At 38.7% G+C, this 14,786-nt stretch overlaps 1 protein-coding gene across 6 annotated transcripts in view; it reads left to right on the top strand.

Annotated features, from left to right (window-relative positions):
* Positions 1-14,786, top strand: part of ANO5 (anoctamin 5) — a 91,952-nt gene that overhangs the window by 34,039 nt on the left and 43,127 nt on the right. For all 6 annotated transcript variants that reach the window (XM_040495618.1, XM_040495617.1, XM_040495614.1 and 3 more), the window contains 2 exons: positions 3,636-3,749; positions 6,586-6,701. In XM_040495618.1, the coding sequence (XP_040351552.1) occupies positions 3,636-3,749; positions 6,586-6,701 (230 nt within the window). The remainder of the gene's footprint in view (positions 1-3,635; positions 3,750-6,585; positions 6,702-14,786) is intronic.

Here is a 14,786-nt window from a genome sequence, read left to right as displayed (position 1 = left end):
TTTTTTTTTTTTTTTTTTTTTTTTTTTAATTTTTTTTTTTTCAACGTTTATTTATTTTTGGGACAGAGAGACAGAGCATGAATGGGGGAGGGGCAGAGAGAGAGGGAGACACAGAATCGGAAACAGGCTCCAGGCTCTGAGCCATCAGCCCAGAGCCTGACGTGGGGCTTGAACTCACGGACTGCGAGATCGTGACCTGGCTGAAGTCGGACGCTGAACCAACTGCGCCACCCAGGCGCCCCTCACCAGGGTCTTAATGATCACTTACTGCCTTTCCCAACTTGAGACTTATTTCTTTTAGGTTCAGCACTCTTCAGTGACTAAGGATTTTGAAATCATCATTTTTTCTAGTTTCTCATTTTTTTTTTTTTTTAATTCACGGACAGGAATATGACATATAATACAATGCCTAGAATTTGCATATAAAAATATGAACCTACAAACTAAAAATTTTCTCCCTTTTCTTCCCGGCAATAAAAACCCACCACCACCACCACAACTACAACCTAAGGGGCAATCTCTAAAAAGGGAGTAAAGAGCCTATGACATGGAATCAGAAGACCTGGTTTCAAGTCATAACTCTGCTGCTCTCTAAATAAAACAACCTCTCTTAAAACAGAGATAATGATGGTCAACACTGGCATTTCTGTCAAAACCAAATGAAAGAATGTGTGTGAAGCACTCTGCAAATTGTAAAGTACTTTAGATAGACTTACTACGTTAAAAAGTAGCTACCAAAAGGCCGGCGAACCAGACCAAATTAGGAACTAGATTAAGTATAGAAATACTAGTATCCATTTATTTTTACTGCTTCTGTATAAAGAGTGCCAATACCTTAGATTAATTCAACATTAAAACACAACAATTTTAATAAGTTAATAATTTAAAATTTTATATTACATGGGGCGCCTGGGTGGCTCAGTCAGTTAAGCATATGACTCTTGATTTCAGCTCAAGTCACAATCTCATGGTTTATGGGATCAAAGCCCTGCATTAGGCTCTGTGTTGACAGCAAGGAGCCTACTTGGGATTCTCTCCCTTCCTCTCTCTGCCCTTCCCCTGCTCTCTCTCTCTCTCAAAATAAAAAAAGATAAACATTAAAAAATATTTATATTACACTATCACTCTTGACAAAAAGATGTACTAATTTAGAGTCCTAGTAACAACAGATGGAGTGCTCAGTGCTCCATAGCATTCTTGACACTAGTATTTACAAAGCTTTCTTTTTCTTTCTTTTGTAATTGTAGCATAACATGAATAGAGATAGGCCCACAAGTCATAAATGTACAGCACACTGAAACAACACAAAACAAACACGGCCATGTAACCACCACCCATATCAAGGAGAAGACTTTGCTAGCCCCCCAGAGACCCTGCTGCCTCCTTCCAATCACTATTCCATCATCCTCAGTAGAGGTGGGCTTTAACTTCCAACAGCAAAGATTACACTGTTTTTACACTTCACAAAAACGGAATCATGCCGTATATATTCTTTTTTGAGTATGGCTTCTTTGGCTTAACGTTTATTTGTGTGATTAATTTAGCTCTTATATGAGTTATTGTGCATTCATTTTCATTACTTGGTTTTGAAATTTATTTGTGTATGTGTCATGATGGTTGTTTTGTTGAGAGAGAGCGAGCAAGCATGTGAGTGGGGGAGAGGAACAGAGGGAGAGAGAATCTTAAGCAGACTCCACACTCAGTGCAGAACCCAATGCTGTGCTCAATCTCATGTCCCTGAGATCATTACCTGAGCTGACATCAAAAGTCGACGCTCAACCGAGCTACCAGGCGCCTCCATCATTATGGTTTTAATTTGCCTTTCACTGATATAAGTGGGATTGATTCTCCTTGTATATGTTTATTGCTTATTTAGATATGCGCTTTTATGAAGTCCCTGCTAAAGTCTTTTGTCTGTTTTTCAATTAGGTCTTTTCTTTACTTGTTGATTGGTAGGAATTGTTTATATATTCCTTTTATGAGCCCTTTGTTCATTATATATGTTTACTGATCTTTTCCTACTTCTTGCTTCCTCTTTCTAATGGTTTCTTTTGCTCAACAGATGTTTTTAATTTTAATGTAGTCCAATTCCTCAAGCCTTTACTTTATGAATCATGCTCTTAATCTTTAACTACCACCAAGACCATGAAGTTAATTTCCTATATTATTTTTTTGAAGTTGTATTACTTTACTTTCCCCATTGAGGACTACTGTCCACCTGGAATTAATTTTTGTGCATGGTGCAGTTTTCCCACCATATATGTGGTCATCGGTTTGCAACAATTACTGAAAACATTCACCTTTTCACCATTTTTCACTTTTACCTTTGTCATAACTCACGTATCTATACATTCATAGGCCTACTTCTGGGCTGTGCTCTACAGCTTTGATCTTTTTTGTCCATTCTTGCATCGATACTGGCAATGTTGAACTTTACTTGAGTTCTGTAGTCGTGGAAAATGGACAGTTACAGAAATCGCCCACTCTTCTTATTCTGGGAAACTGTAAAGGATCGCCCTTCACCACATGACTTAAAGAATATTCATAGATAACCACCACCCCCATCTCCCAATTTGACTTGAGAGCACCATTTGCCACATAGTTCATCCTAAATTCTCCTGGTCATTGGCGTGTCCATTTGTGTTGGTTGTCTTTATACCAAGAAAAAAAATTAAGCTTCTCATGCCTCTATGGCAAGTGAGTAGTTACAAGTTGGAGCCAGTTGCCCGGGCTACACTGCCATAGAGACAGGGAGGTAGTGATGCTGTCTTTCTTGACGTTTACATTTAGAAGAGATGGGTCCTAGAAAACTTAAGAAACACACTCCTGCATTGTAAAACTGTCAAGAGGCTTATCTAGTAGATTTTTACAGATTTATATAAATCTCAAAGGGATGGAGAAAAAATTTATAAGTTCTCTAAAGAAATACTCTGAGAGAGATGGAGGAAATCCCTTTCCCTTGTGGCTCCAGGGAAATTTAGATTCACACCTAGCCTTATAATTTCTCCCTTTTGTTATTAGTTTATGGTAATAAGAGTCAGACACAGGCCTTCCACATGCCCGCTCTTTGTTGGATAAATGGCTAGCTGAACTATTTATCTGCACTGACCCATCAAAGTATTTGTTAGCTAAACTGACCAAATTTTGATTAAACTTGGCTCCCACAGGACCCTTACCTTTGATGTACCTTTAACCCAAGCCGACACTGGCAGGTGTAACAGTCCTGCCTTAACACAAAGAAAGATGCTCTCTGAAACTGCCTTGCCTCTCCCAAATGAATGAATGAATGAATGAATGAAAAGACCCTTTCTGCCTGACTTTTCAGATGTCTGCAGATATCGCTCTTGCAATAGTTTTCCTCCCCCTCTTGCTTTTTGTTTTTAATGTTTATTTATTTATTTATTTTGAGACAGAGTGCACACATGCGTGGTGGGGAAGGGGAGGGGCAGAGTTTGTGTGTGCAAACTACACCACCCCACCTTCTACATCTTCCTTCAGACAACAAAGGGAAGGTTCAGAGCCTGTGTCTACATTCAGACAAAGTTGGACATTGTTAAATTGTGATGGAAACAAAATGTGGAAAGCATAAAGTTCAGAAATGTGTTGTCTAATGCTTACTTCAAATTACGTCATAGGTTTATTATATTCTCTCACGGTGCCCTTTTGGCGTAGAAGATGGGAAGAAAAAGTTTGGGATTGAAAGACTGCTAACTTCTAATACCTATTCATCTGCCTATCCACTCCATGATGTAAGTATAAGCTTGGTTTTGAAATCCTGAATCCATTTTTCCTCTCCCACATTCAGAGGTTGCCTTGTTGCGAGAGAGAATCTTCCCTTTGCTTCCTCTTTAGGACAGGTTGCTTAATTCTTTCTCATGTTGGGAAAATCCCTCAAACTCCCTAGTTCCAAGCTGAGAACTTTAACAGCTATGCTGAAGCACATAGTTTATACATCTTTACATTGAGGTTTTAATGGAAATTTATTTTAAAAAAATATTACATTTGTGTGTGAATTTTCTTTAGAACTCATATTGAAAATAGTGGTTTCATTAAAAGAACATTACAGAATATGTGGAAATTTCTATCTCCATCAGATCTTTTCTAATTTATAAAGTTTTGAATCCATAAAGGACTTGAATTATGTGCATTAATGTGTTCATTTATTAGATACATAATTGATTTTAATGACAGGCATTTTCTTGTGTGTGTGTGTGTGTGTGTGTGTGTGTGTGTGTGTTTTTACAAATTGAAGGTTTGTGGCAACCCTGTGTTGAAAAAGTCCATTGGTACCATTTTTCCAACAACATTTGTGTATTTCATGTTTCTTATTTATTTTAAAAAATTTTTTTAATGATTATTTATTTTTGAGAGAGTGAGAGAGAGACTGAGTGCGAGTGAGGGAGGGGCAGAGAGAGAGGGAGACACAGAATCCAAAGCAGGCTCCAGGCTCTGAGCTGTCCGCACAGAGCTCGATGCAGGGCTTAAACCCACAGACCACGAGATCATGACCTGAGCCGAAGTCGGATGCTTAACCAACTGAGCCACCTAGGTGCCCCTCATGTCTTGTTTTTTTGAGACATGAGTTTTTTGGTTTCCCACTGCATATATAAAATTGTTTACACAATACTGTAGTCTGTTAAGTGCGCAATAGCATTATGTCTAAAAAAGAACAATGTACACCTTAATTAAAAAAATAATTTATTGCTAAAAATGCTAACCATCATCTGAGCCTTCAGCGAATTATAATCTTGCTGGTGGAGGGTCTTGCTTCTGGACAGCTGGAAACTGATTGCTGAAGATTGGGGTGGCTGTGGCAATTTGTTAAAATAAGACAGTGAAGTTTGCTACATCGATTTGATTCTTCCTTTCACAAATGATTTCTCTGTAAGGTGAGATGCCTTTTAATGAACTGGGTCTCTTCAACAACTGTCAAGCTGATTAAACGGAATTTTCCTAAATGGGTGACAGGTTTTTTTTATTATTATTATTATTTTAATGTTTATTTTTAAGAGAGAGAAAGAGAGACAAAGTGCAAGTGGGGGAGGGGCAGAGAGAGAGGGAGACAGAATCCAAAGCAGGTTCCAGGTTCCAAGCTGTCCGCACAGAGCCTGACATGGGGCCCAAACCCACAAACCGTGAGATCATGACCTGAGCCGAAGTCAGCTGCTTCTCTGACTAAGCCATCCAGGTGCCCTAAATGGGTGGCAGTGTTTAACAGGAGTATCAATTCAGGTGAATTTAATTTAAGTGTTAGAGAAATCATCCTCCTTCCCCACCTCTCCCTCTGCCTGTACACACATTTTTCCCCCTTGGGCAAAAGAATTTCTAGGTGATTATAGATTCAAAATAAAAGCCATGGCCATTTAGTAGAGAGAGATATATATGGTGGGTTAATAAAACATTTCACAATGCATTCTCTGTCAGTTTTCACAGAAAAGAAGTCCTTTTGAAGATTTTGAGAATTATTTCTTTTTAGGGCATTCATTCCCTTTTTACTATTACCAGGTCATTAAACCAAACTAATATCCTCAGTCAGCAGCAACTTTAATCCATAAATCAAACCTTCCAGCAAGCAGGGTGCTTTATGATCACTAGAAACCTTAGCTGTTAGAGATAGATGTAACTTACCATTAATTCTACTTTTTTTTCTTTGTTTTCTATCCTGAATGTAAGTTTAGGTGCTAGATTTTCCCTTATGTGCTTTAAAGAATGGTTTTTCAAGATACCCAAATAGGCTGCCTTTTTATTATTTTGTTTCTCAAGATTCAGTAGGATTAGTGACAGAAGAAGAAAACAAGACGGAATCTACGTGATAGAAAATCTTCTATCTTATCACATAGAGATTTTCACATGTGCTTAATTTAGATTGGATATTCATTCATGCTGTCTCTAGCAGTTCATTTGTCTGGACCAGCAGTTGAAAGAATGTGTTGAACTGCCATGTGTAGACAGCACTAGTATTCTGCTCTGTTGTGAAGGGGTATTAATAAAGCTATTCAGTAGGTAACAATGGGGAAAATCTTAGGCATGAAACAATACTGAGGTTCTTTGGTGTAAAGTTTGTGATACATATTTCAAGTTTTCTGGGAAATGGTGGCAGTGATTGCCAGTGAGGACCAGATGAGTTTTCTGGAGGAGATTCCTGTCATAGCAGGATGACTTTGGATCATTCACTGGACGTTGCTTGGGTCTAATTTTTCTATATGTGAAGTAAAAGTGTTAGCCTATTTCTAATGTCCCAGCCAGTTACATAGTTATATTAATCCCTGAGCTGTGACTATTCTAGTATAATTTGAGTAAAGAAAGGGCTTTCGACGTGAAAGAGCAGCTTGAGGAAAGCCAAAGGTTCAGACTTTAACTTGTATTTTTAAATAACTGGGTGCGAGAATTTAATGAATCCCTTGTGTCATCGTTTATTGTAGTTTTCGGGAGATAATTGCACATCAATGGGATATGAAAATCCAAATCTAAAAGTTAAAGAGAACATTTGATTCATTCACTAAACTTCCTATAAAACAGTGTTTATTTGCTTCACCCTCATCTTTTGCTCTGTCATTCAAGTACTTTCATTTTGACTATCTGTAGGGTCAATATTGGAAGCCATCAGAACCTCCTAACCCTGTCAACGAGAGGTACACACTTTGCCAGAATTGGGCTCGGTTTTCCTATTTTTACAAGGAGCAGCCTTTAGATTTGATTAGGTAAGTTCCTTGTTAAACACTATCAAACGGATTAAAACTTGATGATGTGATTTTTATTCACAGTGGTATCATATTCCATTCTTTTCACCACTGTTTTCACCCACCACATGTCACATGTCCCCAGTTTTGTACCCACACTATCACTTAGTCATTCATTTGTGAGCAGAATGCTGTCGGTGGAATGCGCTTCATCACCATACAGAAGTAGCTCAGTAGTTCAGAGGTTGGGCCTTGGTGTGTAGGGTGGGCTGGGTTCAGATCCAAGTTGGTCAAATTATTTAACTTCTGTGAGGCTCATCAGTAAAATGGGAATAACAGTGGTGCTTTCCTTATGAGGCTACTTAATAATAAAATGAGATAATGTATATTTTTTAGCACAGGGGTAGCACTTAGTGCTTAATACATATTAGCTTTGTTTTGTTTTGTTTTGTTTTTCTCTGAGTTCAGGAATTTAGAAGATAGCAGAAAGGTTGTGTATGAACGTCTGTGTGTGTGTGCATGTGTAGATCTCAGAGATCTGGGAAGGCGTTTGTCCTGTGACCTCAATTCTTTAGACGGTTTCATTGGCTAAGCAAGAAGACTGCAGTAGCAAGTTCCTGCTTTGCACCATAACAATACTACATACATAGGGGATGTTAGGAGACTCCTGCTATGATTTCAGTAAAGGAACGATCAGATTAGACCCCTGGTTGTTACAGACCCTGTTTTTTACTCAGTGATTTATATTTGTAGTACTGTGTTTGCACAACATCACAGTATCCTTTTTATGAGACTGATTTGGATGCATACATCCAAACAGGTGAACGATTATCTCAACAGGTTTGTTTAAGGCAAATAAGAAGGGAAATTTTTAAGAATAAATGAAAGGCAGATAGCATATATGAGCTGGTACCTTTGGTAAATCATTATCTGAACTCTTTATTCGATGGATGTTTTAATTGTTTTGAATAATGGTCATTTCATTTTTTAAATGATGAAAGTAGCACACGTTTATCAAAAATTCAAATAATAAACAGATGTGCAAAGCTTTTTTTTTTTTTTTAAAGTTTAATTTTGAGAGACCATGCATGCAGATGTGTGCGAGCATAAGCAGGGTAGTTTCAGAGAGAGAGGCAGAGAGAAAATCCCAAGCAGGCTCTGCACTGCCAGCACAGAGCTCCATGCAGGGCTCAAGCCCACAAACTGCGAGATTATGACCTGAACCAAAACCAAGAGTCGGATACTCAGTTGACTGAGCCACCCAGGCACCCCAAGATGTGCAGAGTTTTAAGTGAAATTCTACCTCTATTGAACTTTGCAGAAGTGACTGCTGTTGATTTGGTATATCCATTCAGTTCTATTTTTATGTGCATAATAAAATGCATACACAATCATATTTTTTCCTTAGAAAAAACAATGACATCTTTATTTACCTTTCAGCTGCAATTTTGTGTTTGCACTAAATAATATATTATTGGTACTCCTCCTGTGAATACATACAGTTCTATCTCATGCTTTTTAAGAGAACACAGAGTGCCATATTGTAAATTTTGCATAATTCATTTATCCGGTTTTTAATTGAAAAACAGGATGTCCCAGATTTTTCACTGTTACAAACGTGTTGCTAAGAACAGTTTTCAGACATTGTGCCCTTGGAGGATGTTTTCATAGCATATTTTCAAAGAAGCAAAGTCATCAGAATGAAGGTTTACATAGTTTTACATTGTTCAAAATATATTTAAAATATGTATTCATTTGACATTTTAAAACTATCAACAGGTGTTTCTGCTATGAGTATTCCCCAAAGGTTTGTATTTATAACCCTAGATACACACAAACACATTACATCTTGGGTTAGTGCCAATGTAGCTGTAATACTTCGTTAGCTCTTGCTAATTTCCTTTTACAACAAAGTGGAAGCTCAAGTATTTAATCAGATGACAGTGTCTAGCTGAAATTTAAGAACTTTTAAGTTTTTCATTTTCTTATAATAACTTATAATTTATAGCAAGTTATACTGCCTTTTCTGATTCAATAGTGAAATAATATTTTTATTTATTTATTTAAAAAATTTTTATTGTTTATTTAATTTTGAGAGAGAGAGAGAGAAAGAGCAGGTTTGGGAAAGGGGCAGAGAGAGAGGGAGATACAGAATCCGAAGCAGGCTCCACGCTCTGAGCTGTCAGCCCAGAGCCCAACACGGGGCTTGAACTCAGGAGCAGTGAAATCATGACCTGAGCCGAAGTCGGCCACATGCAAAACATGAATCTTGATCCTTTCCTATACAGAAATTTAAACTAACTTGAATGGATCAGGGAACTTAGTGTTAGGGCTAAAAATACAAAACTTCTAGAAGAATATTTAGGAGAAAAACTCATATGGCCTGAGATTAGGCATGGACTTTTCACAAAAGACATAAAAAGCCCAATTTAAAAATTCATAAATTGGATTTAATTAACATTGAAAATGTCTGCTCTCTAAAAGACACCGTTCTAAAAATAAAAAGGCAAACCACAGACTGGAGAAAATACTTGCAACACACCTATCAGTAAAGGACATCTAGAATATTGAAGGAACTCTTAGAATTCAATAATGAGACAAAATCTCTAAAAATGGACAAAAGATTATAACAGATACTGCACCAAAGAAAGATATTTATGGATGGCCGATTAGTACATCAAAAGATGCATAACATCTGTGTTCACTAGAGGAATAAGAGTTAAAATGTTTGCCATTGAGATACCACCACACCACCCACTATAATAGCTAAAATCTAAAAGATTGGCAACAAAAAGAGCTGACAGGGGTGTGGAACAACTTGAAGACTCAAAGTGCTGCTAGAATGCCAAATGGAGTAGCAACTGTATAAAAAAAATTGACACTTTCTCATCAAGTTAAATACGTACTTTGTGTATGACCAGGCAATTCCGCTACTAAGTCTATGCCCATGACAAATGGAGCATATATGTCCACAGAAACACCACCGATTGAATGTTTATAGCAGATTATTGCATAGTAAGAAAAAACTAGAAATAACCAAAGGCCCGCCAATGGGTAAATGGATAAACAAATTATCATATATTCATAGAATGGTTTTTTGTTTTTTGTTTTTTTCCTCTGAGAGAAATTACAGATAGATGCAACATCAAAGGATGAATCTTAAAAGCATTACGCTAAGGAAAAGAAGCAGGCCATGGAAGGCTGCATAGTCTTAGGTTTCCATTTATAAAACATTCTGGAAGAGGCAAAACTATAGGGACCTAAATGACAGTAGTGGTTGCCCAGATCTGGGGTTTGGGGAAAGGGTTAGATGCAAAGGACCCTAAGGGAACCTTAGGTTCCATCATCTGAGATGATGGAAACGCTCTATGTGTTGACTCTGGTGGTGGTTACCTGAGCGCATGCGTCTGAACTTACCAAATTATGCGCTTAGGTGTATGCACCCCAATCAATTTGATTAAAAAACAAAAAGAAAGAAACACCACTCCTCTTAAAGGATTAACTTTCTGGGATAGAGGGTGAGCTAGGGTTTGGTGGATTCCTCCTTGGAGAGATGAGCACCGTTGGCCTGGAGGAGCTGGAGTCCTTACACAGTGGCCTGGAAACGGTGTTGGACTCTGACCCCCAAAGATATTCCCAGTATATGTGAGACATATCTGGGGGACTCCGGGGACGCCGGAAAGGAAATGACGCGGGAGACGGGGGGGCCAAGGCCTGCAGTTGTACAGGTAGGAAGTGGCAGTTGAATAGTGGATTCGTCAACCAACGCGACGTGATCTCATTGGTACGGTGTACCAGTCCTTAAGCTGTGGTTCCTCAGCTGCTTCATGAAATTGAGGCTGGAACTCTCAAAATCACGAGTATACGTTGCCACTTGGCTCACTGGGACTCTGCCAGCAGGAAGCACTGGAGGAGGAAACAAGGATCTGTTTCTGTTGTTTTTTGTGGGTTTCCCGTTTGCTTCCTGTGAGCGAGCGATTCCCCAACAACGCTCCTAGTCCTGGATGGGGCAGTGCCTTCCTGTTGCTGAGGCTGCACATCGCGTACAGTTTTCCCGACCCTTGCAGACCCGACCCCGTCTGACCTGCTCTGAGGTCCCAGCACGAGCCTGCCAGGACCTCCTTCTCAGAGACCTGGGTCCCAGCCCCACTGGCCCCCTCCCGTGACTTTAGAGACACCAACAGCCGGCTATGAACAGCTTCTTCTGAGATGACATTCAGCTCCGTGGAGCCCCGGGTTGTTTATGACAACTTTGGTCATCCAAAGTGTGATCCTGTTTCTCAACTCTATAGTTTATGTTTTCTTCCTTGCTTCTAATAAGTCCCTCATTTTTTATATGAATTTTGACTATCCAGCTACAAATCTTGTTTGATTTCTCCACTGTTTTCACTCTGCTTAGTAATAAACAATCTGTGGGGAAGTTCGGCTACTCATTAAAATTTCTCCCTAGACACAGCATATAGAATGGTTCTCACCTGAACCAATATTCACTGTTTTGGTTGCAACGTGAATTTCCAACTGTATTATTCCTTCCTTGTTTAATTGCTGTCACTCAGCATCCTTTTACCCAACTTCCATCAGGAGCCCTGGGAGCTGGATCCTATGTCTTTATAACATTGCTCCTTTTTCCTCACCAGAACTCTACCCCACTCACTTCACACATGAGATTTATTTCAGTTTGTTTTCAGTTTTAGTGAAAACCCAGGGAAGTGGCACTCTATCCCTGATCCCTTTCATCCCATTCCTTGCCCTCTTTTCTTATATATTTTCCCTTATAACTGGCCAACTTCTCCATTTTCTGATTTATCTTTATGAAAAGAAGCAGATATACGTATTTTCTGAACTTTCTTTTTCATTTTTAAGTGGCATTCTATATAGACTCTTCAACAATTTGCTATTTTCACTTAATACAGTCTGAAGATCAATCCATATGCATTCATTGAGCCACCCTCATCCATTTTTCAGCTTTCTGGTACACCATTATGTGTACTTGGACATTGAGGTAGCCTCCCGGATTTCATGATTACAAAGTGTTTCCATGAGTAAAAATGTACCTGTGTATTTTTGTATTGTTTTTTTTTTTTAATTTTTTTTTTCAACGTTTATTTATTTTTGGGACAGAGAGAGACAGAGCATGAACGGGCGAGGGGCAGAGAGAGAGGGAGACACAGAATCAGAAACAGGTTCCAGGCTCTGAGCCATCAGCCCAGAGCCCGACGCGGGGCTCGAACTCACAGACCGCGAGATCGTGACCTGGCTGAAGTCGGACGCTGAACCGACTGCGCCACCCAGGCGCCCCTTTGTATTGTTGAGAGTGTGTTTTCAGGGTAAATCCGTATGTATGAGATTGTTGGGTTGCAGGGTAAGTGCGTATGTAGTTGTGTTACATATCGCCAAATTTCCCTTCACTGGGACTGGACCATTGGGAATTCCCACCAACAGTATATGGAAGTGCAGAGTGCACGATTAAGTTTTCTAATTCTTGCCAGCTGACTGGTGGGAAGCAGTGTTTTAGTGTAGCTTTAATCTGTACTTCCCTTATTATGTACACAATTGAACATCGTTTTGTATGTTAAGGGATAGTTTTGTAGCTTTTTAAATGAATAGTATATTCATATCTTTTGTCTATTTTTTTCTATAGGATTTTTGCCTTCTTTCTCAATGTTTTTAAGTTTTTAATATACTGAGGTTTTATTACCCTTTATCTGTAGTATGTATTCTTAGTATTTTCTTCAAGTTTTCCATTTGCATTTTGACTTTGCTTATGGGTTTTTTTTTTTTTAACTTTGTTTGGTTCTTGCTATGTAGAAGTATTTTCTCATTTTTTCATGAAGTCAAGTTTATCAAAATTTTTATTACATTTGGATTTTTAGAGACAGAATGCCTTTCTATACACTCAAGATATAGATGATTTCACCTCCATTTGTTTTACTTGAATAGTTTCAATTTTAACGTTTAGATTCCTGATCCATTTAAAATTTATTCTGACATATTTTGTGAGGAGTATATCTAATTTTATCTACTTGTCCCAACACCATTTATTAAGTTTATTGATGTTGCAGTAATTTGAGGTATGACCTATATCTTCAAGGTTTTTTTTAATAATGTTTGATTTATTTTTGAGAGGGAGTGTGAGAGGGGGAGGGGCACAGAGAGAGAGGAGGACAGAGGACACAAAGCAGGCTCTGTGCTGATGGCAGTGGGCCCAAACTCACGAATTGTGAGATCATGACCTGAGCGGAAGTCCGACGCTCAACTGAGTCACCAGGTGCCACGTATCTTCAAGTTTCTTTTAAAAAAAATTATTTATTTTGAGAGCGAGAGAGAGGGAGGGGCAGATAGAGGGAGAGAGAGATCCTAAGCAGGCTCTGGGTTGTCCGCGTGGAGCCCAACTTGGGGCTCGTACTCACAAACCATGAGATCATGACTTGAGCCAAAATCAAGCATCTGACTTTGGCTCAGGTCATGATCTCACAGCTTGTGAGTTTGAGCCCTGAGTCAGGCTCTGTACTGACAACTCAGAGTCTGGAGCCTGCTTTGAATTCTGTCTTCCTCTCTCTTTGCCCTTCCCTGACTAGTGCTCTGTCTCTCTTTCAAAAAATAAATAACATTAAAAAAAAAAAAAAAAAAAAGAGTTGGATGCTTAACCAACTGAACCACCCAGGCACCCTGGTACTCCCTTCATCTTATACTAGATTTCTATATGCAGTTGAGTTTATCTGAATGTCCTGTTTTATTCCTTTGATCTAGCTAACTACTCATGCATCAGTACCAGGCTGTTTTAATTATAGCACTTTGGCTGTAGTATGTTTTACTACGTACTGTCTTTGAGTATGTTTTAAAGTCTGTTTGGGCTAATAAACCTCATCATGGCTTTTACTCTCAGTGTTTCTTTGTACATTCTGCATGTTTATTCCTCCATATAAACTTTATTATCAACTTGTCTAGTGCTTTACTAAAAAGAAAAAGATCACTGGTATTTATAAGGGATCACATGAAGTTTATAGTTTAACTTAGACTGGCCTGATAGCTTGGTGATAATTCAGTCATTCTAACCAAGGAAAAGCCATGTGAAGGAAAAGATAGGTCTTTGTCCAAACCTACTTTTGGCTTTTTCAAGAGTGTTACAGACTTTTCTTTGATTACATTAGGAAACTGTCCTGAATTTAATCTGAAGTATTCTATACTTTTGTTGCTTTATAAATTATGTATTCTCTTATAATATATCTTTTAACTTGTTATTATTTACATATTGAATGCTATAATTTTTGCATCATAATTTTATATTCTGATGCCTTAATTTTTCATTGAACCAGTTTTATCATTGATTCTTTAAGGTTATCCAGGTATATTCCTATGTCATTTTTTTTTTTGAGAGAGAGAGAGAGAGAGAGAAAGAGAGAAAGAGAGAGAGCACATGTGAGAGTGAGTGGAGGAGGGGAGGAAGGAGAGGGAAAGAATCTTAAGTCGGCTCCACTCACATCCATCTCAGAGCTTGACTCTGGCTTGATCTCAGAACCTTGAGATCATGACCTGAGTCAAAATCAATACTTGGACACTTAACTGATTGAGCCACCCAGGCACCCTGCCATGTCGTTTTTAAGTAGAAGGAGTTTACTTTTTCTTTACCAATTGTTAGATCTCCAGTTATTTTCTTTTGTTCAGTTGCATTGGCTAGTAATTCCAGAACATCTTAAATAGTAATGGATAGTGGGTGTCCTTGCCTTGTGGAATGTTTCCAGTGTGTCCTCATAAGTAGAACATTATTTTGGCCTTGTCCATTGCTTTATCATTTTGCTAGGAAGCTTCGAGAGTTTCTTTTTTTTTTTTTTTTAATGTTTCTTTATTCTTGAGAGAGAGACAGAGACAGAGACAGAGACAGAGACAGAGACAGAGTGTGAGCAGGGGAGGGGCAGGGAGAGAGGGAGACACGGAATCCGACCATGCCCTGAGCTGTCAGCACAGAGCCCGATGCGGGGCTTGAACTCACAAACCGTGAGATCATGACCTGAGCCGAAGTCGGATGCTCAACCAACTGAGCCACCCAGGCGCCCCTTTTGCTTGTTTGTTTTAAAGTTTGACTGTTTTAACATGTTATGTTTTGGA

The sequence above is a fragment of the Herpailurus yagouaroundi genome, unplaced genomic scaffold (genome assembly GCF_014898765.1).
Source record: "Herpailurus yagouaroundi ecotype Mexico unplaced genomic scaffold, PumYag 187, whole genome shotgun sequence".
NCBI classification, from domain to species: domain Eukaryota; kingdom Metazoa; phylum Chordata; class Mammalia; order Carnivora; family Felidae; genus Herpailurus; species Herpailurus yagouaroundi.
This window is presented reverse-complemented; position numbering and strand designations above follow the sequence as displayed.